This window comes from Lontra canadensis, unplaced genomic scaffold, assembly GCF_010015895.1.
Source record: "Lontra canadensis isolate GAN:19392208 unplaced genomic scaffold, GSC_riverotter_1.0 scaffold29, whole genome shotgun sequence".
NCBI classification, from domain to species: Eukaryota; Metazoa; Chordata; class Mammalia; order Carnivora; family Mustelidae; genus Lontra; species Lontra canadensis.
In genome coordinates this window covers 14,105,497-14,121,841 of record NW_022631023.1, presented here as the reverse complement: position 1 = coordinate 14,121,841, position 16,345 = coordinate 14,105,497, and the positions used below count along the sequence as shown (strand labels likewise).

Sequence of the window (16,345 nt, the reverse complement as noted above, 5' to 3'; positions counted from 1 at the left end):
TTGTTTTTATTTAACCCAATGTCTCATATTTTCTCCCAATTTTTCCCCCACTGATGAGTTTATGTATCCTTCCCTTGGGTCAAAATAATCTATGCATCTTTTTAAATGTATCTCTTGCCCCCACCCTCCTGTTCCCTCATTACATACACATCCCCCAGTCCGTTCACATTCAGGTATCACTCTAATGCTGTTTCTTCCACAAGGTATTCTCTAATTCTCCTGTTAGAGTCCTCCCTCTGATTCATTTTATATTGTACTCAAAATGGTTGAAGTATTGTTTGTTTCAGTATATTACTCCTCTGGATAGTTCTTGAGAATAGGATCTATAAATCTTGATATCCCCCAAAGAATCTCATTTGATGCTTCAAAGAATAAGTTTTCTATTAAAGTTTGCAAAGAGAAAGGCTGTATGTTTAGTTTGGACAGCTGAATACTCATCTGGGACACACAGCAATTATTTTCAAATACCTCAACACCTGTTCAGGGTTAAAGGAATTAAACTGGTCCTATTCAGTCAATGGATAGTGGCTAAGAACAATTCAATTTGTGTCAATATAAAGAAGAAATTTTCAACAAATAGTACTCTCTGAAAATGGAATGAACTCACCAAGGAGTGACTTGATTGTCCACAGACATGTTCAAGCAGGAGTGAACGATTCATATTCCTTCCATAAGCCTTTCTTATATATAGTAGGACTACTGAATATGTAAAATGGTAGCCCCTTTTGAAGGCTTCAAGAGTTTTAATTTTGGATTTCTAATATTGATGACCTTCTTCCATTCATCCAATCTCTGGTTAACACTCATCTCCACAGCCCACTTTATTTGACTGCAAACATGATTTGCTTTTTATTTACCAAAATTCTTAGGATAAATGTTACTTTTGAACCACTGAGATGGATGATTTTATTTTCACTTTTTGGAGAACTTTTTAGAGGTTAAATCAATTCTCTCAGGGTTCAATATTAAATCTATTCCAAACCCCAAACTTTATCTACAAAACCGATAGATACACATATTGTGCAGGGAAATATATTTAATGCTTTATATAATTTGCACTAAATTCATTTATTTTATGTTTTCTCCTGGTTTTCTACAGATATACCAATCACAGACACTCTGAGAGAAATGCCATTCAATGTGTTAAAAATAGAACAAAACAAAACAAATAAAATCCTAGGAATTCATATTCTATCTTTTCATATTTTTAATTAGGCTATTAAACTAAATGACAGGAAACTAGTGCTTCCACAATGTTATGCATATTGCCCAGAACATGGATAAAACTTCAGTGAATATGAAATAAAGCATAATGTAAAACATTATTTCCCAATAGATATTTGTTTATTAACTATGAACCAGAACCTTTTCTAGAGTCAGAAAGCAATAATTCAGCAGGGGAGGATTATAGCAGAACCACAAACATAGATCATCACTAATCATGAAGAATCTATAAGACTATTTTGTCATTCTTTCAACAAACAGTTCTTGTGCTGATGCTACTCCCAAGGCTCTCTCCTAGGCATTGGGAACCAAAGTTGAATGCCATCCAACTGAGGGCTTTGGGGCTTCTTTGGAGGAGAAGATTGGCTGAAGGTCTTCTGATTTTGAGTTGAGCACTGCTGCTTGCATATCCTGATAATCAGTCAGTAGGGATGGATGCAATAGCTGGACATAGCATATTTAAGGTAATGCTATCTCTTAGCTCATTAGCAACATGCTAGTTAAGCAGTCCACAAGACTAATGATAAAAAGCAAACATTCTGAAAGAATGTGCTGGAATCATCAGTCAAACCAAAAAGTCTTTTCTTCATCAAGAAGGTAGGGGATATTCCCCGTGGCAGACAAGGGACAATGACAGCCAACATCAGAAAGCTGACAATATTCGTATTTTATGTGGAATCTCTTCAGTCTGTCCATTGTAGTGAACCGCAGAAACAATACCACCTTCAGGTTCAGCCCTCAACACAAAGGATATTAACAGAGCAACAAAGAAAAAAAAGCTAGTAAATTATCATGGTTGTGGTTGATAAGTCCTGGAGTTGTATTTGAGGTTAATATAACAAGATTCTTAAGACATGTGAAGTAACTGAGCCGAATATCAGAGAAGATGACTACTAGTCAGAATCTGCTACAATACCCAGTAGCTACAAATGCAACACATTATTCAATAACAACTCAGAGGTCTACAACCACTGCATAAATACCTCAGAGGAGGAAAGGTACTTGGAATGCAGCTCAGAGACTGGAAGTTTCTAGAAAAATATCTCAGCGGTTGGCGGCTCACTGGTCCATAACTTGGATATCGGCAATTTCTCACTAAACAGTTTTGGGATTGGCAGCTTCTGGAAATATAACATGATGGTGAGAAGCCACTGGGTATGAAGGCAAGATTTTGGCAGCCTCTATAACCCAAACTACCCACTCTACAGTGGTTTAGGAGACGGAAACGGTTGGACGAGCAGTTAAGTTGCCCAAAGCCCTTGAAGCCATTGCTGAAGGTCTGGCAGGCTTTAGATGGACTTTGGCTGAGTTTGTAGTAATAAGATACATACCCCTTGGTCTGAGTGCATGGGTTGCAGCTGGAGTTAGGTCCAATGTTGGCGGTTTCACAGGTACTGCAGGCTTGGCCCACTGCTGGAGAGTTGCAGGGCACACAGGAGTTTGACGGGTCACAACTTGTGGTGCAGATCTTGAGCTCACAGCTAGGAGATTCGCAGCTTGGTGCTTCAGCATAGGTTTCTTGGCAGTTACCCAGAAGCCAAAGATTTCCTTGGTAGCTACTGGGTAAACAGAGCCCAAAAGTAGGGCTTACATCACTGGAGCAAAGTGCAACGGAAGGAGTCACTGGCATATAACAGTGAGTTCTGTAGGATTTATCACTGCATTCCCCAGAGCAGCCCAGAAGAGACATGGAGCCTGACTGCATGTTCAGTGATGGCGTTGGAAGTATGGTGATACTATGGCCTACGGACTTTTTATATCTTTCCTGGGCATTGTCTGCAGCCTCCCCAGACTCTCTTCCTTCTCCCTGCCTGGGACAACAACACAACAACATCTTATTAGTGAGTTGTTTAGCTACAGCCTCTGACGTCTTCACACTCCTATAAAAATAAGTTTATTTTGATTCTTCAAAGTATTTCTAATCGCCATGTTGAGCATCACCCATCACCCATAGGCCATAGCTTCAGCGAATAGTGATTTTAACGTTAATAAGCAAACTCGCATCTGCCAATCGGTGGTTCACAGGAGTTCACGTGTCTGTAGGCTTCTGCTGCATAGTCATTAAAGGGTTAACAAGGGTTCAAGCAAAACAATGAACCCGTACTTTTCCATTCTTTTGACCAGGCAAGATACTGTACTTTTCCATTCTTTTGACCAGGCAAGATACTATAGAACTTAATCCTATACTGTGAACTAAGCCAAATACTTGGGCTGTGTCAATACTGTTACTTAAAAAAGAGGATAAAGCATTGAACTATTAAGAGAAAGAATTGGTCCCCCAAAATATGTACTATGCTCTTAACTGTGCTAGGTCATGTATTGGTGTTGCCTTCTCATCTGACATATTTGGAGAATACCCCCTGTAAAACTCACGGTAACCCATGTGAGATTTAGTGACCTAACTTGTACTTGTGGGTCAGTGGTTGCTAAGTAACCAAGATTTTTCTGAGATTTCTTTCTTAAAGAGTTTCTGTCATATGTAGTATCAAAGAAGGCCAGTTTCTCAAGATTATGCCTTCTTAACTGACTGAGATTATAGATCACACATTCCATTGTCTCAGCTGTAAAACCCAATTCCTGCCAAATGTATAACATTTTTCTACATTTCTCCCAACATAAGTTTTATTTATTCTTGATTTGCATTTTTTGCACATAAACTTTATTTCATTCTTGTGTTGAAGTTATTCTTTGTCTATACCCACAAAAGGGAATAACTATGTTTAAAAATTTATTTGAATAACATATAGTTCCTATAGGTACTGTATATCTTAAATAACACTTTCTGCTCCTTATGGTGAAAGCTGATGGAATTTTTTTTAAAGATTTTAATTCAAGCTGAAGAATTGACATTTTGTTCTTGAAAATATAAACTATAATTCAAACTTACAGCCTACATTGAATTGGAAACAGGAATGCATTTATTAACACAGATGGGTTCAGACAGAGGACAGCACCAACTTATTCAGGTGAGATAAGCTCTAAGGATGGTTTTTCAAAGACACTACCCTTACAGAAGACAATTATATTTTCTCTTCCTATTCTCTCCTTCTCGGCTAAATTTTTAAAACGCACACCAATTCTCCAAATATTTTTCTCAACCTGAGTTTTCTCCATGCTTCCCTTAGTATTTATTCTATAAGGTGATGGGTTTATTCTGTAAGCAACTCTTTATTAAACAGATTTTGCTGTTTTGTGATGTGTCTCTCAAGTGAAAAGGGTCAGGATCAGGAAACCATATTTTCAGTAAATTGTTTGGCTACAGAGTGTCCTGGGATTTTGTGCAAAGATGTGCAGAAATGGCAGAAGAAATAAAATATGTAAAGAAGCTGATGGTCAACTTTGCACTGAGCTACTGAATCCTAGTCCTATATAGAAGAGTCCAGACATTGATGCAGCATTATTTCTGCATTTCTCTTTGGTATCTCTAGTCTTACTTTTAGGCTTCCTTCAGATAGATTTGAGGGGAAAAAACAACTTAGCATTCAGTAGTATTTTAAATTAATATCATTCACACTAGTGTAAATCCAACAAGAATATGTAGAACATTACATAGCATAACCAACATTCACCTCATGAGGCTTTATGACATATTTAAATTTATTTGGTACAACATATTCTAATTAATCAAATGTTGAGATTTGCAAAGGTAAAGTTAGCTCAACTCTTTTCATTTTTTTAAATTGAAGTATAGTTGACATGCAATGTTATATTAGTTCTAGGTGTGCAATATAGTGATTCGACAATGTTGTACATTACACTACATTCACCAGAATAAGTGTAGCTATTATCCATCATAATATAAGGTCATCACAATTTTATTGTCTATATTTTACTTTTCATCCCTCTGACTTATTTATTTTACAACTGGAAGTCTGTACCTCTTAATTCCCTTCACCGACTGACTACACTCATCCCCCTAGGCCCTTCTCCTCTGGCAACAACAAGTTTGTTCTCTGTATTTATGAGTCTGTTTTTGTTTATTTAACCATTCTTTTGTTTTGTTTTTCAGATTCCACATATAAGTAAGTCATATAGTATTTGTCTTTCTCTGTCTGCTTTATTTCACTTAGCAAAATATTCTCTAGCTCCATCCATGTTGGATCAACTCCTCTCATTTGCTTTTGTGTTTTACCTTCTTACTTACCCATTACTGTCATAAGTAATCATCACAGCCCATTCACCCACCATATTCTGTAAATGATACTTCTACAGAAATATCTTTTATTTTAGTCTGCATCTTGGCAAGACACAAAGCTGATAGCATCAGTAATAGAGCAAGTAAGCTCATCACAATGGTAAGTTTTAGCAGAAAGTAAAAACCATCGTCATTTGGGTGCCATTGTCTGATGACAGAGGAAAAGATTGTAGTTATGCTGACATAAGTGAAGGAATGCTGGCGACATTGAGAAGTTAGAAGAGGCAAGGAATGAATTTTCCACTGGAGATTCCAAAAGGCATCAGCCCTTTTGACATCTCAACTTTAGTTCAGTGAAACTGATTTTGGACTTCTGGCCTCCAAAATTGCAAGAGAATACATTTCTCTTGAGTAAAGCCACCAAGTTTGTGGAACTATGTTATAGTAGCCACAAGAAACTAATACATTATGTCAAAGAATTTAGGTCACTCTATTAGTTAGTCTTTACGTAGAGTTTGGGCTCTGTATCTAGGGCAAGTTTAAGATGCAAGGAATAAGCTTTCTAGCCATCAGATAATGCAGAGAAATTCTTATGCCTTCTGAAGAATAAGAAACAAAATCCCTTTATTTAATGTGGCAGCCGATTTCTTGTAACTCATTAAAAAAGAGTTATGGAACTCCTTCCCATTTTTTACGAAGGTTAAAAATCCTTTAGGGTAAACACAGAAGATCAAAGAAAGCTAAATTTTCCAGTAAATGGCCCTTAAAGAAAATAATGGAGGTCACCTTCTAGACTTTTCAGTCATGATAGAATTTTTATCTTCTTTTTTTGCCACCACATATATATTTGTATTCTAATTCCACTTTCCCTAGTGCTATTCAATGATGCAACAGTGATCCCATGATTTAAAAAAGCAAAATGTATCCAAACCATACTTATATAGCAATTAAATTGTTAACTATTGAGTTGAAATGATTCTTAAATTTAGCAGTGGTAACCTAAAGTGGTGGACATTGTAGCTACATTTACCCTGTTGGTTTCATAGATCATTAATTGTTTCAACAGCTGAAAGGCAAATGAGCAAAATTAAGAATTTAAGATACAGGAGTAAATGAAGATTAAGCACTTTTAAAATAATAACATGACAAGATAGAAATGCGAGTCTGATTTGTGCTTACATTTTAAGGAAAACATTGTAAGAATATAATGAGATACTGGTGAATGAGTTAAACATTTTGAGATGAAGCTGTCAAGACTATGCCTCCATGAGTTATGAATCACCCTCTTACTAAGTACTATTACACATATTTATTAGTGTGTGACCTAGGAAAATTGTTATTTCTCAGTGCCTCAGTACCTTCTGATGTAAAACCAGAGCCAGTAACACCTATTTTTCAGGACTGTTGTGATGACAGAATGAGATAAATAATGTGAAGTTACTTAAGAGAGTGTTTGACACATAGTAGATGCAAATCAAATGTTACTTTCCTTCTGATTTTCTAAAGCTGTAACTTAAAAAAAAATCTAGCCTCCCATTAGACTAAAAAAAAATATTCTCACTGCTAATTTACTTTGATATTGCAAAGAGATGTCCTGCAATAATCTTGCCTCTTCTAAAAGTTAATGCCATAAATGGACAGTTCTACCCCACGTAGTTAAGAAAAATGCTTTTCTTGACAATAGATCCATAATGACTTCTCTTTTTTAACTCATATTCTTCTGTGCCGTAGTCATGAGCTAATTCCCAGAAAGCTGCATATACAGTTGTTAAGAATAAGGGCTCAATACTCAAACTTCATAGATTCTATTCTTTTAAATATTTTAGAATATCAATTACTACCAAACGTTTCTCTAACTCAATGTCCACATTTTCAAAATGGAGTTAATAACAATAGTATTTTCTCCATAGATCACTCTGAGGATCAAATGAGTTAGTCATAGTTTATGAAATATGGTTATTATGTAGTTGATGTTAACTTTTATCATTATCACAAGCCTACAGTCTTTATTATTATTATTACATATTATTACTTTCATTATCATTATTATTGGATCTCATCTAAAACCTATTGCATTTTGTAAGAGTACATGAGAAAGAGAGAAAGAAAAAGAAAAGAAAAAGAAAAAAACACTAAAGGAGGCTTAAGTCTTAGGTTAGACAACTTGTTACAATCTGTATAAGTTATATATCAAACAAACACACACACATATATATTATATGTTATATATAATATATAAATTATATATATGTACTTATAAAATTTAGAGAAATTTAATATGTTGAGGACATTTCCTACCATCTACATAGGAAATAAGACTCCCAGAGAGGACATAAGTGTATGTACCATTAAAATTAGTTGGCATCCTAGAGAGAAGGGTGTACTGTGGCTGAGACAGAGAAGAAATAGTTTTGTTTACAGTTTAGACTTCACAGTTTTACAGTTGAAGGTCATGGTTGTCAAGCTATTGACAACTTCTGAAAGCTTCTAAATTAGTCATTACCTCAATGAGAAAGGCTATAGATAATATGGAGAGTAAAGAAAAGTCTTTGGAATCCAACTTAACTGGGTCTTTGGGAAAGCTGTTTGTCCTATTGGACTTCTTTTTATCTGTAAAAAATGGGGAAAATAATATGCTTTTTTAGTTGTCTTTATAGAAGATTACTGATTATCTTAGTGGTACGGTGGCATATTGAAAGTATCAGTATGGTAGATATGAGATATAGGTAGATATTGTAGGAAGAGCAAGTTCTCACTGAATACATGAAGGAACTGAAATAATTAGTTACATACATATATAAAAGAAAGAAATAATTTCCAAGTGTTCTCTATGTAAGAATCAATGAGTGAGTGAAGGAAGCACTTGTTAAATTTAATTCAAGAGGAAAATATAATGTGCTTTCCACTAATCAGAATTAAAGTTTATGTAACCCCTTTGTGGTTTATACCATTATGTAAGGTGAACATTGTAACTTGCTGACTTCCACCAAATGTTAAAAGACATATATCAAGTTGGTAGGTGATTCTCTTTCTATATTCCCTCTATCCCTACTGGCAATATTTCCCATAGTCAAGGCTCTCTACTCCTGAATCCCAGAATGGGAATTATTTTGGCATGAAATAATAATGTGTATGAGTGATAAACCATTGTGATTTCAAGCTCCTGGAATTTTGAAGTTCCAGGTTAGTGTGATAAAACACAGTCTGTTCTGACTAAAGAACCCTCATAATTCCCTGTTTAAGTGTTAGAAAGTGCAGATGCATATTTCATGTTCAACTGTTATAACATGTTCAATCAGGACCTTGAAAGTATCTATCTTGTTTGCTTTTTTCAGATACTCTTTTTAAAAAATATATTTTGTTTAGTATAACTAAGAGGCTTTAACTTCATGAAGGATGATGAAGAATTGAAAAACTTTTTTTCTGAATTATTTGAAGTAAGTTTATTTAGAGATAACCATGAAAACATTTTTTTAAGAATATGTTAATGACATAGAAATCAAGAAGCCTGGTAGCAATAATATTCCAGTAAATAAGCAAACAATTAAAATCACTGAGAATCTGATCAAGTAAGAATATAGGTTAAAACAGTAACTGAACTGAAAGCATAACGATCCATCAACCTGAAGATGATACTTCTTGACAAAGCTCTCTAGCAAGATGCTAGAATGACAATTCAGCATGATCTTCTAATAAATGGAGATTGCCAAGTCCCAAAGGAGCAAGCTGGATGGAAACTGTTGTATATGTAGTGAACAGGTTGAAACCTATTAGACACATAGTTCAGGGGTCTGAAGCTGCTGAACACATAACCAATAGGTTGAAAGTCATAGGAGAGATATCTCAAAGGATGGCAGGCCCTGGACACAAAATTCAGTGGTCGATACCCACAGAAGATGAAGTTCTGTGACTGACAGCCATAAGAGAGGTGGTTCTGGGGGTGGAAACGACTTGACAAGTAGTTCTGAGCTCTGTTATACATTGGTGGTTGACAGGATCTGGAGCGATAGCTAATGGGAAAAAAACTGATTCCTCTGCAGGGCCTCGAAGCATAGTATGTAGTAGAAGGGTAGCAGGAAATTTCATAGGTTGTGGACCCACAGCTGGATTGTTGGTAGCTGGAAGGTTTTCCACATGTCTTCAAGAAGTTGTCCAGGAGCCATGTTCTGTTTTGGCTGGGAAAGCAGAGACTATCACCACAGTTCATACCAGCAGTGTAGAAAGTAGTAGATGAAGTAACAGGAACGCGGCAGTGACTCCCAAGAGATGGAGAACCATAGTTTCCAGAAGAGCAAACGTTGGATGTCATGGTAGAATCTGAAGTAAAGATTTCAGATAAGCAGCAAAGAGCACCTTGTCTAAATCTGCATGAAACTAGACCAGATTACTTATATACCCTGGTGGTACATGCCCAGACTCTCCTCCTACCCACATTTTAAATCAGTTAGCATCATAACATCTCATTAGTTCATTGTTGTGCTGCCTGGGAAAATGACTTCCCACTCTTCTATAAAATAAGTCCAGTTTACATGCCCTATGTATCTGCCATCCTAATCTGTCCTCTGTTATCAGGCTCGAGAATTTATGATGTAATCACCTGTGTACTTTGCCTGTTTTGCTTCTGTTCCCACCCCTCAATAATGCTTGATTAAAGGGAGTACATTTGAGGAGATGTTTACCTCAGTCATCATCCACAGGAAAAAACATCGGAAGGCATAGTCTTCATCTTTGAAGAAGAGACCTAATGTTGCAATACTTGGGGGAAGTATTTAATGTACCGAAATAGATCCTACATATCAAAACTTATTGGATTTTCCAGATGGAAAACCTCATACTATTCCATATTTTAATACTCAGCTGAAAATCTAATTATGTGGTGTTGTTCTCTATGTATTTGTCCTGACAGTTAATTTCAGTTAAGCATCTTAAAGTATGTTTTAAAGAGTTTCACCTTGACAACTTGATATTCTTCATATGTAAAAGTTGAGTTTGATTTCTAAAGACTCAGGGAATGTTTGTGATATTTTGTGTAACACTCATGACATACTTTGTTTTACTAGCAAAAATATCATCCATGTCTGTTGGTGGCATTCAGCTAAGAAGATAAACATGATATCAGCTTGGGGCTCCTGGGTGGCTCAGTGGGTTAAGCCTCTGCCTTCGGCTCAGGTCATGACCTCAGGGTCCTGGGATCAGGCCCCACATGGGGCTCTCTGCTCAGCAGGAAGCCTTCTTCCCCCTCTCTCTCTGCCTGCCTCTCTGCCTACTTGTGATCTCTGTCTGTCAAATAAATAAATAAAATATTTTTTTAAAAAGTTATCAGGTTGTATACTTGCATTACAGAATTAACAATGTTTTCACCTGAGATAATTTACTAAGATACCTGTCTTCATACAATTCAAGTGAACAAGCATTAAGAAATAATTTAATGTCACATTAAGAAATATGTTTGAGGGGTGCCTGGGTGGCTCAGTGGGTTAAAGCCTCTGCCTTTGGCTCAGGTCATGATCCCAGGGTCCTGGGATCGAGCCCCGCATCGAGCTCTCTGCTCGGCAGGGAGCCTGCTTCCTCCTCTCTGCCTGCCTCTCTGCCTACTTGTGATCTCTGTCTGTCAAATAAATAAATTAAATCTTAAAAAAAAAAAGAAATATGTTTGAATAGTTCTAACTTGGACACCATGTAAGGAACAATCTCTGGGCCTTATTTTGGGTTGTTTTCCAAAGCTGTGAGTTAATTCTTACAGATATCTATTTCCTTGGGTTGGTAGTCATCCAGAACCAGAAATATCTCTTTTCAAGCTGCAACTCAGGAGGTAAAAAATGATGGATTTGGGAATAACTGGAGAAAGGTAAATATTCCAAGCAGCAATCTGATGATCCTTTTGGTGGATGCTTTCCTTTGGAGACCATGGCCTTACAGAGGCATGAGTGACATCAGTAGCCATGAAGTCACTTCCCCTCTGCACAATCCTCTTTTCCCACCAATGCCCATTGTCTCTGTATTCTCCACTGAAGGGTCTAGAAGACTGATGCATTTTTTTTCCCCCTTGAGGAAAGATATTTTATAATGCTTATAGCTTTTCAAGTAAAAGTAAGGAGATCTCATACACCCATGCAAGCATACACAGGAGAAGTAGGAAGTTATGAGCACATTTGTGATACATATTTTTTTTTAATGTTGTATTTCGTTTTAAAAAAAAACATCACAGAGAGCATGACCTTGGTGCAGATGAAATGTTAAGGTCTCTCTCCTGAATTTCAACTTTTTTTCTCTTTTGTTTCAGGTAGTGGAGAAAGAAATATTTGATGTCTCATGTGGAGAATTTTCCAAGTCAGTATACTGCATTCTTCCTCAAAGAAATCCTCAGATGACTTCCCGTTAGTGTAAGGCCTGTTATTGGTAAAAATAACACAGGATATTGAGTCATCAAGAGCTGAGAGTTTGAGAAGTCTATTTGATAAATTGCTTATCTCCTCTAAGAGCTTTAAGCCTTTACAGATAAATGAAATCTCTTAAACTCTTATTTGCTTCCAAAAAAGATTTTTCCTCTCACCTTGATAACCCGCAACCAAAATAGTTTTTTGGTGTGTGTCACACCTAAATTCCTCATGATTTAGTTCAAGATTCTCTTTACTTCTTTTGTTCCCTTCAAAGTTCAAAAAGAAGTGATAACCCAGTAGTCTATAAAGTCTCTTCCTCAGCATGTAGGCATGCTGCATATGAGTTTCAAAAAGATAACTAAAATCTTTCTTTTTAGTCCATAGTAAAAATAGATTTGGTCTTCATAGAACTGCTATTGAAATGTATTTGATAACTGGGACATGGTTGAGGCTACAGTTATCAAGCTGAATGTGATCCCATCACTAATCATCAGTAATTAAAATGTAAGTTAGATATAGGACATGGAACTGAGAGAAGCCTGGTGTCACCAACTCTATATCACATTTTTAAGACAAATGCAAGAGAGTATGATACACATACCTAACTAGCATGTATCCTAATTTATTATTTGTAATTCCTCTTGATGTCTACAGAGATTTTCTTCAAATTTGTAATAACTCTATATAGCTTCAAGAGCCTGAAATGGAAAAAAAAAATTGAGAAATTCTATCTTTTGTTAGAAATGATTGATTGAAGATATGATGAAATAGCACAAAATAATGAAAATCACATCAAGAGTTTTTTTCATTCTCACATAATAGTCAATTAACACTTTCAATTAATTAATGAAATCTTATTTAGAGTCCCTAAGTCTAATACAGTCTCCATTTTTTCCTTAGAGTTCATTAGAGTGAACTATTTTCATTAGAGTTTCATTAGAGTCCATTATTCTGCTCCACAACACCCATATTTCAGTCTTATTTAAATATTCAAAATGTCCTAAACCCTGCTTTTTAAATCTCAAAAACTGCACAAGCTTCTCCCCTCTGGAACAACTTTCTCTGTTGTGCCTTCTGGGAATGATGGTACATTCTTTATTTTATTGTAGATCCAGAATCACTATCTCAAAGATAATTCTAAGTGAAAATATATTTGTATTCACTTCCATGCATAATGTCTTAAACATTCCATTTGATTCTCTCTACGTTAATATAAAAGTTGGAAGTCATTTTCAAATCGACCTAATTGTCCTGGTTGTATGCAGAGATAGGGAAAGACTCCACTTCCTTAATTCCTCACTTGTCCTTTCTTAGAAATACTGTTTTGGTCATGTGTATATCATCTTGGCCCAGAGCAAATAATGTTCATTCCAAGATTTCGTAGTTCTATCCAGGACATCACCACATCTTAATAAAATAGCCTAATAATTCTAAGGGAAAAAGTAGGCAAATAATATGAACTATGTGTCATTTCTGGAAGATAAATGCTAAGACTATTTTCTTCATTTCGCTTCCCTTCCTTCTTTTTCTTTCCTCTATAGAATTTTATTTTCAAATTAATGCACTTATAATATTGAATCTATTTGTTTAAACCATCTCTATTGTGTAAAACTTAGACTTGTTCAAGGTCAGAGACTAGGTCTTATTCATATCAACATCACAAGTTGCCAGTTTCTTAAACACCATAGATGATCAACAAACATTTTTGAATCCTGAATAAATCTCATATTCTTTATACAGAGAAAATATTTGTCTTTAATTTCAGATACTTATTTGACATCTTGCCTTCAATGACTTTTCGTTCTTTTTAGCCAAATTTAGCATTCACAGTGGAGCTCCTGATTCCATTCCTCAAAATTTTCTCTCATGTTCTTTCCCATCTTAGTAAGTGAAAAATTATCTACCTGGTTTCTTAAGCTAACAATCAGTATATCAGCCTTGTTCTTGCCTTTCCCTCACCACTTACAAGCAATAAGCAAGTGCCGAGCTCCTCTAGTCTAAGTAGATCTCAACTGCGTCTGCTTCTACCATGTACGTGCTTCCTCGTTTCAGTTTTTCCAAGCTGTCGTCATTCCCACAATTCCACAACCTACTTACCTGCTTCCACTCCTTATCCTGCTAATTTGCCCTTTACATTACAGTCAGAGTGATATTTACTTATTTGTTCTCTAATACCTTCCTTTTCTTTGTGTAACTCTAAATACCTGACCTACATAGCTTTCCTTCATTCTGAAGGATTTATTTTATTTCTTGCAAGGGAGATCTACTGGGGATAAATTCCCTCAGTTTTGTATCTGACCAAGTCTCCATTTCTCCTTCATTTTGAAAAATAATTTTGCTGTATCCAGAATTCTAGGTTGGTGCATTTTTTTCTTTGATACTCTAAGTATTTCACTCTACCCTTTTCTGGCTCGCACAGCATCTGAAGAGAAGTCTGCTGTATTTTTTTATTCTTGTTCCTCTGTAGGTGAAGTGTTTTCTTTCCTTTGGACCCTTTTAAGATTTTCTCTTTTTATTTATTTTATTTTATTATTTATTTATTTATTTTGCAGATTGAGTATATGTCTAAGTTGTAGATATCCTGGCATTTATCTGAAATGTGTTCTCTGAGCTTCTTCAATCTGTGGTTTAGTGTCTTATCATTAATTTGGGGAGAATTCTCAGTCATTGTTGCTTCACATAATTCTTCTATTCCTTTCTTTCTTTTTTCTGGAATTTTCATTGCATGTATGTTATATCTGTTATAATTGTTCAACAACAACAGCTTCTAGGTTAGTTATATGACAGGCTGAAAACTGGAAGTCCAGAATAATATTTTTAGAACTAGTATCATTCTCTTATTTAAAACATTAATAATTTTTTTTATTTCCTAGAATACAATGAAAAATATACATCCCAAGACCTTGAATAGTCTATGCCTTGCCTTCCTCCACAAGCTCACATTCTACTGTCCACTTGTTTCTCAACACTCAAGCCACACCAATCTCCTCTCACCTTCTTGAACTTACCAAACTCTTTCGACCACTGCTGCTGGCACATAGTGTTTCCTATTCCTGCTCTATGCTTCCCTTTGCTTTTTGTATAGCTGCTTTCTTTTCACTTTCCAGGTGCTAGGACATCATTACTCAGAAAGGATCTCATGGCCCATCCAATCTCATTGGCAGCCCCTCCATCCAACTTTCACACTCTCTATAACTGAGCTTAATTTCTTTCATAATACTTATTATGAGTTCTAATTATGCATTCAGTTATTTATTTTTAAGTTCATTGATCATCAGCTTTACTAGATGTCAAGGTCCCTTCGAGCAGGAATCAGTCCTATTTACAATAAATACAATAGTACATGTCACATAGTTGCTAGCCAATAGATATGTTTTGAATATAACAATGAATGGAAAAAGTCATCTCTTCTTTAAAAAAAATCTTTGTAATTTACTTTATATAGCTATAGAACTGGAAAAATAATTTATATGAGTAATAGATTCATATAAGGTATGTACATAGCAAGTAAGTATGGATGTAGCAAAGCAATCTGAATGTTCCAGGGGATGACTGTAGCATTCCAAGACAGAGGTTTCCAGTAAATTGAAAGATATTTCACAGATGAAATGTGCTTTTTATATTTATTATCTAATCACATTTTCCCATATCAGCTTATATTTTGTAAATGGGAATGGAAAGAATCATTTCAAAATGGATGGATGATAGAATTAGTGACATATTTCCTATGTTTACAAAGCATATTTATCATTTGTATAGACTCAGCCATTCAATTATGTTGAATTTCAATTCTCAGTGCTGTTGCTATTTGATTTTTTCCTTTTTTTTTTCCTCCTTGGGTACAAGCAACAAAATCGAAATCACTGATATATCAAACTGTCAGCAGAGTGATGTTACCATTCAGCTACATATAAAAGGAGAAATAATACTGTTTTGAATTTAAATTTGGACTCTCTCACTTATTAGTAATGAGATCTTAAGCTATAGGTTTAATCTTGCTGAGTCTGTTTCTTCATAAGTGAGGCAGAGGTAAGACTTCTCAACTTGTGACAAAGATTAGGGTTAATATCTATAAAATATCTGGCACTAGAAATGTGGAATAAATGATATATCTTTTTTCTATAATTTTACTTCCTTAATTTTTCTATAAATCATCAACATTGTGTAAGGCAATTGACATAACCCAAGGGAATAACTAGACATAAAGTAAGGTACAGCAGAACAGGAACATTTGAAATGCAAGTAAATGATTGCAAAACAGGACGTAAGTTCTAGAACAGACAGATGTGGATTTGAATTCCAACTATTCTTTGAAACTTTATGTGTGTGTATTTATGCACACACAATGCACACACACACACTCTCTTAGGCAACTTGTTTGATTTTTCTGAACCTGTCTTTGGCTTATAAAAACAGTGATTTTTTTTAATTTTTTTTTTCATTTATTTGACAGAAAGAGAGAGAGTGAACACAAGCAAGAGTAGCTGTAAGCAGAGGAAGAGGGAGAAGTTGGCTCCCTGTTGAACAGGGAATCTGATGCAAGACTTCATCCCAAGACCCCAGGACAATGGCCAGAGTTAAAGGCAGACATTTAACCAACTGAGCC

The 16,345-nt window shown here is 35.5% G+C and overlaps 2 protein-coding genes across 2 annotated transcripts; both read right to left on the bottom strand.

Moving 5' to 3' along the window:
• Positions 1-2,167: 2,167 nt before the first annotated feature.
• On the bottom strand, positions 2,168-2,929 carry LOC116872411 (keratin-associated protein 24-1). Its single transcript, XM_032865576.1, has one exon. It carries the CDS (start codon positions 2,927-2,929, stop codon positions 2,168-2,170), a length of 762 nt encoding a protein of 253 aa, XP_032721467.1.
• A 6,106-nt stretch (positions 2,930-9,035) lies between these two features.
• On the bottom strand, positions 9,036-9,341 carry LOC116872410 (keratin-associated protein 25-1). The gene has a single exon (XM_032865575.1). The coding sequence runs from the start codon at positions 9,339-9,341 to the stop codon at positions 9,036-9,038; it is 306 nt and encodes a 101-aa protein (XP_032721466.1).
• Positions 9,342-16,345: the final 7,004 nt, after the last annotated feature.